A 9,485-nucleotide genomic window follows, 5' to 3' on the forward strand; every position below is an offset into this window, starting at 1 on the left:
GGCCCTGGCACCCTCCAGCCCCACGCCTGCCCCATGGCTCCCGCCCGCCCTGCACGGGGCACGCAGCACCCTGGCAGCCGCTGGGGTGTGGGGCCCTGGCCAAGGTGCAAGGTAATTAGCTAATCAGCTAATTGTCCCGCTGGAGAGCTGCCTGCCCTGCCAGGGCTCGGCCTGGTGTTGGCACAGCCACAGCGCCACAAAGTCACACTGGCTCGGGGCTTTGCTCCACACGGTGATGCAGCCCAGCTCCCTGCCTGCACCCCGACTCCCTCACGCAGTCCCTGAGCCACCGCAGCCTTGGCAAACCCTGTCACCGCCATCGCTCTCCTCTCACCCAGGCCACCAGGGACATGCGGCACCTCAGGTCCCCACGGCAGCACCGTGCCGTGTGGCAGCAGCACACAGTGCCCCACTCCTGCTCCCTGCCACCTCTCCATCCCCGTGGCATCATGCTCGGGCTGGGCTCACCGTGAGCACATGGGGCATTTCTGGACCCTGGTCCACCCCTCCATGCCGCTGGGTGCGGGCAGCAGGGTCGCGGGGGGCCGCAGCAGCCAGCTGAATACAGGGGCCAGGGAATTTGGGCAATGCCGACACACTGGGCCCCACAAAGCAGGCAGGGCAGGCAGCTAATCTGGGGATTAGCACCGGGGAGGCCTCATGGTGGGGAGAGCCAGGCAGCAGCAGAGCCCCTGGGGGTGACTGGTGAGTCTGCACCACGCCGGGCACTGCCAGCGCCGGGCACCGGCTGCTCTGACCCTGCGGATCGTGGAGCCGAGCGCGCGGCGGGGCCGTGGGGAGGGAACTGGCTGTGCCCCCCCGCCAGCCATCGGGGTGCCATGAGCACGAGGCACGGGTGCAACAGCCACCTCCACATCCCTGGTGCCGTCAGCGGTTTCCTCCTCTGCCAGAAGTGACTCACTGGCAGATGAAAAGCTGAGCGCCCTGCGCCGTGCTGCCGCAGCGCCTGCCTGCCTGCGCAGCCGGGGACGCCGGGCAGAGGATGCAACCTGTGCTCTCACCTCCCCGTCCCACGGGTTTGGGCCACTTCTCCTCCTTCTCCTGGGCTCTCCCCAAAGGAAGCAGGACAAAACCCCCATTTAGGAGAAAACTGCCCCAATTAAGTGCCCACAGAGAGCCTGGAGTCCAGCTTGGCCTTTTCACGAGCGCTGCGTGGGTTTTCGGTGCTGCCCCGTGCCCTCCACAGTCCCCCTTGGCTGTACTGCAAGGGGGGGACCACCCCCCCCCAGCATCTTCCCCGAGGAAGGGTGGGACAAGACCCCACAAACACAGGTGCTGGCAGCAACACGGTGACAAAGGGTGAGAGAAACAGGCGCAGGCCCTCACGTGCCTGTTGGGGCAGGGAACCAGAGAGGGCGAGGAGGGGATTCACCAGTCATCGTGGCTGCGGGGGGACAAATATTCTCGCTGGCAGTGAAAACCCCAGAGGAGACCCTGAGCAGGGACGGGTTTGGGGTGGTCTGTGGGGGTCAGGGTGGCACCCTGGGGCTTCCACCTGCTCCCCCCGGGAAGCGGCCGGTGCTGGGGGGAGCGCCGCTGGTGCTGTGGCCATTACACCGGCCCTGCTCCGGGGGTTTTGTCGGTGACCCCGCGGCGTGCTGTCGTGTGCGTGCAGTGGGGGGCCGCGGGGGGCCCCAGAGCAGCCCGGCGTGCTATCCCACCCACCGGCACGGGCTCCATCCTCGGGGAGCCGGGGCCTGTTCCTGCTCGGCGCGGGGCCTTGCGGCAGACACCTCCAGAGGTCCCTCCAAGCTCAGCCATGTGCTGCCGAGCTCGCTGCGGCGCAGCCGGGGTGAGAGCACGAGGCTGGGGCCTGCGCCTGTCCCCACCGACCCCCAAACGTGGGGGTGTCGGGCCCCAGGGAGAGGGTTTTGCCCAGCAAAGGTGCTGGGGGGGGTGGGCACGGGCAGGGAGTGTGACATGAACGGCTGCTGCTGCCAGCAGCCGCCACCCGGCCCCTCCACTGACCCCGGGATGGGGGTCACAAGGCTCTGGGGGGTCCCCACAACTGCCCCGCCACCTTCTCCTTGCTAACTAACGTCACCAAACTGATGTTAAACCGGAAGGGCAGAGGTTTCCTTCTTTAAACATCAGAGAGGAGCTGAAAAAAACTCACCCTCCCAGTTCCACCACCGAGGGGAGTTAAACAGCTGAAGAGCAGCCGCCTGCTCACCCGCTGAAACGGGATCTTGCCTCTCCCCAAAACGAATACAAAGACGCTGGATTTTGGTGAGGACACAGTAAGTTTATTAAAGCCAGGAAAAAGAGATCCCAGTCTTCCCCTTCAGGATGACAAAGCTGGACTGGTTGGATTCATGGCAACAGACCTGTTTTGTCAACACCGAAATGCTTCTTTTGCTGGTAACAAAAATCAAACATGATGCAAATATCTGCAGCAGCAGAAGCTTCTGTCACAGCTGGGCACCCTGCAAGGACTTGCTCTGTGGGAACTGGGGCTGCCCCACAATCCTGCTGCTGTTTATACCAGGTCAGGCGAGCAAGCTGGTCCCTTCGGACTTGAAAATTTTGGAGCGACTTCTCACTAGAGAGGTGCCAGTGTCTAAGGGGTGAGAATGATCCGACAGTGACTTCATCTGCTGAACTGGAATGTCACATCTCCTGGGTTCTGTCTGAGAAGCGCTGCCCTTGGAAAGCGTACGCTGGAGAATTCCTTGATCAGCCAAGAGATACAAGAGACAAATAAAGTAGAAACTAAATAATTTCCTGAATTTTCTGAAACCAAGAAATTTCAGCCTGAAAGGAGAAGGAATGTAAGTCAATGAACCTGAGATGTTGGGATTTGGTTTTCCTCAGCTAAACTAAACCCTGTCCAAAACTCACAAACAACTCCTGGGACAAATCTGAACCTTATTAAAATCAAGCAGAACAACACTACTACTGCCTAGGGCACTAAAATCTGAACTTTTAGACATACAACAGAGAGACTATCAGTGAGAAAACAGAGTAAAGCCTCTGGCCACAGAGATATTATTTTATCTAGTTGAAAAGCTTCCAGCAGATCTCAGTGCTAAATCTGATTGGGCTGCTCGTCTGTGCTCTGCCAGCCCTCTCCTCCCGGTGAACGTCCCGGCAGCCTCCGCAGGTGCTGCTCGTCTGTGTAAATACAACAGTGATTGGAGCCTGTGGTGTCTCTGGGAGTAGGGGGATAAATAAATACAGATCCCATCAGCTTTCCAAGCCGTGGGAAGGCTTCACTTCCAATCCCAGGTAGTCTTTTATGATATCTCTGTTATAATTACAATAACATTTTCAAGCATCCAGGTGTGAGTCTTGTCTCTGACTAAGCAGGTAACAGACCTCGAGGTATAGACTGCGATGGCCAAGCCTGCTGCTGCTGACTCCAAACATGAAACAAAACCCTTCAGTCGGAATAATCGCTGTCAAAAACTAAAGAGCAACAGGCTGTGTTCTGCTGAGCCAGCGTATCGACAGGATGTGGTTTCTTGGAGGCCGCAGGGCTTTGGAGGCTGAAGCAGGTCACTGGTTTTTCATCTGTTGTGCTACACAGGGAAAATATATTCTCCTGGGGAGAGGAATCCCCGAGATTCCCTTTTACACTGGTAACATTCACTCTTTTTTGAATTTCCAAACTTCTCTTTCTTTTGTCTGGAAGTTGTTGCGGGCTGGACCGTGGCACCGGTGGGGAATTCTGTGTAAGCCTCGGCCGAGCGCTGCTCAGGATCTGCTGACCGGGAGCTGCAAGAACTGGGTTAGAGCTTCCTAAATTGAGAGCAACCATGTATCTGGGAATGAAATTTTTTCTGGAGCTTTCCAACTCAATAACCCTGTTTGCCTTCCTTTGCTTCAGCCCACCATCAGCACATCGAGAGAGCTCGCTTTTTTTTATAACGGGGCACGTTTTCTTCCTCCCTATTGCTTTGTTCCAGGGGATCCTTCCTGGCCTCTGTTTTGCTTTGTGCCCTACAGCTGCGTTCTCCACCTCACAGTCTGTGGCCCTGTTATTGTCTCTTTGCCTGGGCATATCTTTTTGTATGGAAAGGTGATAATCCTGAGGCTGCCTCTGCTGTGAGCCTGCCATGGGGTCAAATCCTCGAGTGCTTTTCCTGACTGCCTTCCTCAGGAGAGTTGGTAGAGGCACCTCCTGTGGCATAGAACAGTGTTTCTTCTGACTATCCTCCAAAAAATGATTGTTAGCACAGCACACGCAAAGATGGTTAGCACAGCTCTGTGCTCCCAAACCATATTTCACCTCCTGCAAAGAGGCGTTTTCTCTGCCACATGCTGCTGTGGCAAAGGGGCTGCCTTTTCCCCCTGAACCTGTGTTTGTGTCACCCTTAGATGGACCATCCCCAGCGTCCTGGTTCCTCCCCGGGGAGTCTCCGTGCTGCTCCCCCACGGTCACGCAGAGGGACTGAGGCCACCCCGAGGAGCTGCAAACCCCCCTGCCCCGGCAGCACGGCCAGCACGTGGTCTCCTCACCCAGAACACAGCCCTGGCACAGGCCAGGGGAGGTCTGGGAATAATTATCTGCCTTGTGAGGGGGCAGTCGGGCACTAGAAATGAGCGTGTGCAGCTCAGCTAAGGCGTTAAGGAGCTTCAGGAAGCCTAGTTCTTCACACAACTTCAGGTGCTGATCACTCAGCTGAGCTGGCAGCGACTCTAGACCCTCCTTCAGCAGCTGGATGCTGGATTTCACATCCAAAATCTCCGCATCTTTCTGAGGAAGCAGCAAGCAGAAAGCAACACGTTAAAAGGTGCAACAATAATATTCAAATGAGAAACTTCCATGTCCTGTGTGTCAGTTAGACCCCTTAAACTGGGTATCGACTCAAAGATCAGCAATTTGTATGTCCCTAGTATGTATCTTAAACTGTCCCACAGAAGTGAGAGGTTTGGGATTGGGGCATTCCCCTAACCCACTGGGTGCCCCCTCTCCCAGGAGCACTGCCTTCTCACACATCCTTGCCAGCAGCAAGGACTTTTGGAGAAGCCAGACCTGTCCAGGAGGTCTCTGACAGTTCATTCTTTTGTCTCTGACACCCACTTATTCTTTTTTCACTTCTTTTTTCCTCTCCCTGGGAAAGCATCCAGCTGAAGGGACAGGATGCTGTCCCCTCGCAGGCAGGCACTGCACTGCCTCCTCCAGCAAAGGCGTGTGCCAGCGTGAGGCAACAGGGCTCCGTTGTGGCCTGTCACGACAGGGCACTGTTGGTCTCCCCTCTTGCTGACCTGGGTTCCATCAGAGCTTACAGCGCTGTTAGCCAGCACTTGGGTAAGCACCAGTCGTTATCTGGCCTAGAATTAGCATTTTAATATGTCTTTCCCCTTTAATTATAACAGGAGCAGCCTACTTTATAATCCAACATTCAAAGGCAATTTAATATTCAGTTAATATTTTGAAGAAGTGGGAGAAATTCAGAAGGAGGGTTCAGAATAAAAGATTAATTTCTGCACTTACAGCTGCAAGTCTCTTCTCCATCTCCAGCAGTGCCTGCTCCATTTGGCTTTTATCTGCCAGAGCTTTCAGCACCGAGCCACAGTGACTTTGAAGAGCATCTTGCACTAAACGGGGAAATCAATAAAAACCACATTTGGTCTTTCATTTGTAAATGTGAATAAACTACTATCAATACTCCTGCTACTTCCTCCATGGCTTGGCATGAAATACTTCACTGTGCTGTGCAAGTACAGTGATTCGCCCGCTGAGATCTCCCCGAGCCCCAAGTGATGAACAATAGGGTAGGTGCTTAAAGCGAAGCACTTGAAATTTATAAAACGCTGCGTATAGGCCAAACCTCATTTACTGTGCTCTATTAATACAACAGCTGGAGACGAAAGGCTAAAAACGAAGCTTCAAAACTTGGTTAGCTCAACGCGAGAAAGGCCAAGGCTTAGTTGTCTGCCAACAGGCACGGCTAGGGGAAGGGGATCCCAGTATAGCTGACCCACCCCAGTATAACCAACGCTCTTCTGTAACCAGGTAAATGGGAGCTTGAACATGTGACGGGAAGAATAGTATTGCTGAGAACAGGATGGAGATACAAGAGGTTAAGAAGTGTGACCAGAGAATACACGTCAGAAATGTACAGGAGGCTGGTGACCAGAGGAAAGCTGCCTGAAGGGATAGTGGGAAATTTTGAAGGAGTGTGCAAACAATTGTGATTTCCAGTTGCTGGGCACAGGAAGAAATGGGGCCAGAAAATGTCTGAACCAGGCAGCTGCACCCAGTGCTTGGGCAGCTGCAGCTGGAATGCCAGAAGGTCGTGGGGGCCCCGACAGTGTCCTATGGGGGCGCAGACCCCCTGCGAGGGTTTTAAACTGGAACAAGATGCGCTTGGCGTCAGACAGTCTTGTTGAAAAACTGGTTAAAAAATAAGGATTTGTGTTATATGATTGGACAATAATGTAACTCCCCCCGTGCAGCTGCAATTATAGGAACAACTGCTGTGCCTAATAGACTACAGCGTGGGAACGCAGTTTGCAGCGGATGTGGAGATGAAAAATCCTTCGCAATCTTACAGAAGTTTTCCTTTAAAATCATAAATTATGAAGAAGAGAAAGAGCTGTTCACTAAACAGGTCTGGTCTTTCCTGCGAGCAGCAGAGGAAGGTGGGTACAGATGGTGTGTGGCTGGGGTGGAACAAAACAGGATGCAAAGCACTCCTGCTAAAACAAAGCATTGCCAAGCCGACGGGCCGGCATCACTGAAACTCTGGAGTCCTGGACCAGCACTGCACACCCGAGAAAAATCAGAATGAAGCCTACATTTCAACAAGTGGCTACAAGAGCTCTGCAGTTAATTAATCCTCTTTTGCTACAGATCCAACGGGTTTAATTGACTTTGGTGTTGGTGGAGCTGAGAGCTGGGCTGAAGCTATTCCTGCACGTGGAGTATTTATCTCAGCTCTACAGTGCAGCACCTCTCGCCCAGAGAGATGCTCACAGGCCGAGGATTCACAGAGCACTCTGTATCTCTTCTCCTGCCCAGATACTTTCATTAAGCTTGCGGGGACTTAATTATCTCGGTGAGCTGTGCCCTTCTGTCAAACTCTAGATGGAATTGGTCAAAGAGTTAAAAACTATTAGGGAGAAGCAGGCAGAAAGTGATTGTACAGGCTGCATTTCTGTAAAAAAAACAGGGACATTTTTTTAAAAATACGTTTGGGAAGGAAAAAATGAAAGAGACTTGAGCAATTATGGGCTTACTAGTTCGTTATCATATTGTGCAAGGTTTTAGAATAGACCTTAAGGGAAAGAATACTCAAAGATATGGAAGGAATTGGAATGAAATGGAACAAGATTTTGTAAAAGGCAGATTGTGCCTGACTAATGTAATACACTAGGATAAGAGAGGTGACTTCTTAGACAAAACAAAGGGAACACAGTGGCCTTTCTGTAGAGTCAAACAAAGCTTTGCAGTGGAAGTTGTCATGTAACATGAAAAAAGCTGAGAAAAATTAAGTGAATAAGACTCAGTTAAAGGGAAAATACCAGCTTGAGAGGTGTGGCATGAGGGGACAAGGCGGTTCTGGAAGGTGCTCCTCAAGGCCTGCTCACGAGCCAAACCTGCTTCAAATCTGCTGTAGTGACCTGGGTGCAAAAGCTAGCAGGGCATTTAGGTAATTAGCGGGTGCAATTAGCAAATGCCAGCACCAGGGGCTACAGGTGAGATAGGGCAGTGTAGCGTGTGGTGGTGCACAGGCTCTGGCTGAGGGGAACTGCTGTGCACCCCTGGGGTGGCTGGAAGCCTGCCCGCAGTCCCAGCTGCCTATGTGCAAGTTTAAAAAAAAAAAAAAAAAAGATTGAACGGAGACACGTGCAGAGAAAAGCTACAAGATAATTAAGTGCTTAGATGATAATCTCCTCTTATGAAAGGAGATTGAAAGCATTTGGTTTATTCAGCTACGCAAATCGGGGGTGTCTGGTGGCGTGGGGCTGGAGGTGCTGCTCCAGGGATGGGTGCTTGCTGCGAGCTGGCTCCCGGCAGCGGGGAACCCCTGTGCCAGGCTGGATTTTTTACTTTATTTGCCTTCATCTGAAGGAGCAAAGCTTGGGCACAGCGCATGCTGCTGTCATTTGGCAGACGGAACCCTGCAGTTGCCTCGTCTTCCTCACACACGTCGAGTTAAACCACCTCCCGGACCTCAGCTCAGGGAGAATTTCTCCATTTTTTCAGGATGCTGTCACCACACTTTGCCTTGTTCTCCGTAGGAGTGTGGCTGATTTCTGAGGATTATCTGCACATATTTCCACTAATAAGCCCTCTGCTGTTGCAGGCAATTTGGTTGTCCCTGCTCTCTCACTGCTCTTTTTAAGCTTTTAGTCTTTTGCTCTGACAGATTTAGACTTTTTTTTTTACAAATCACCAGGGGAAAGCTGTTGTTTGCAGAACAGGGTTTGAGTGGGCCTTCAAGACTTTGCATCTCCCTGGTTAGACCTAAGAGCTACCTGCAATCTGAGGGCAGGTGTCTGGGGACCCTGCCAGCCCTCTCCCAGCCTGCAAGCCTATAAGGAGGAGGAAAGCAGCAGTGACTGAAGGAGGAAACTCCTTTCATGTCACTTCATCACCTTCCATCTCTATGTAGTGAAGATATGGGAAGGCCAGCATCAGCAAGCTTACCTCGCCCTGCTGCTCTTTCCCATACGCTTAATTTTAGTTCTGAATTATTTTTAAAACTTTCTGATTTCCCTAGTCTGTCTGTTCTTTTCAACATGGTATCCTCAGTCTAAAAATAGCACTGCATCCACTGGGCTTGTGATCTGCACATACGTTTGACTCAGCACAGTGTGCTGCAGGCAAGCAACCGACAGCCCGTCTTTTGAACGCGTTTCATTTGTACATGTAGGAGTATTCTGCAGAAAAAAAAAAACCACATCAGTACAGAGCAGGAGCACTCTCCTTCCCTCTCTGGCTTCCATACCAGAGGAGTGTTCAGACTTGTCAAACGCTATTAAACAAAATAAAAACGAGCGTTAATCCAGACTTAAAAAAAAATAGGTGTTGAGATGGCCAAACTAGATCAGATCAAGGACCCTGCTAGCTAAGTATCTTGTCTTTGAAAATGATCAAGAACAGCTGCTTCAGAGAAAGTTTTCTTCAAATAGCCCCCACAGCAGATAGTTCTTGAATAACAGAGGGAAAGGTTTTACGTGGTTAATGGGTGGCTTATGCACAGACTTGTGCCTCTCAAGGTATTTTACTCTAAACAAAGAAGGTTTTTTACAATCTGGAACATCCCTGTGTTTTTTGCTGTACCATTTTCTTCAGATGCTACTTGGTTTACATTAATAACGGGTGGAATGTGAAATCTGGCATGAGATAAAAGTCTGTAGGACCTTGGGTTAGGTCTGTTATCCTGTGCTGCAGGGAGTTCCCTGCAAATCAGTCTGCACTTGGGTGCAGCTTCAGTCCCAACAGCTGAAAATTATAGTCTGAGCAGTCGAGGGAGGGAGCGTCAGCCTCCCAGCCTTGCAATATTAAA

General features: G+C 51.9%; 1 protein-coding gene across 1 annotated transcript in view; it reads left to right on the forward strand.

The window, feature by feature from the left end:
* Positions 1 to 8,233, forward strand: part of BRPF1 (bromodomain and PHD finger containing 1) — a gene marked incomplete at its 5' end in the record, with an annotated part of 51,990 nt that extends 43,757 nt beyond the window's left edge. The window contains 1 exon segment of the mRNA XM_026857535.1: positions 8,215 to 8,233. Within this exon segment, the coding sequence (XP_026713336.1) occupies positions 8,215 to 8,233 (19 nt within the window).
* Between the last annotated feature and the right edge of the window lie 1,252 nt (positions 8,234 to 9,485).

Source organism: Athene cunicularia (genome assembly GCF_003259725.1).
Source record: "Athene cunicularia isolate RWA chromosome 12 unlocalized genomic scaffold, athCun1 chr12_part1, whole genome shotgun sequence".
In the NCBI taxonomy this organism is placed as follows: domain Eukaryota; kingdom Metazoa; phylum Chordata; class Aves; order Strigiformes; family Strigidae; genus Athene; species Athene cunicularia.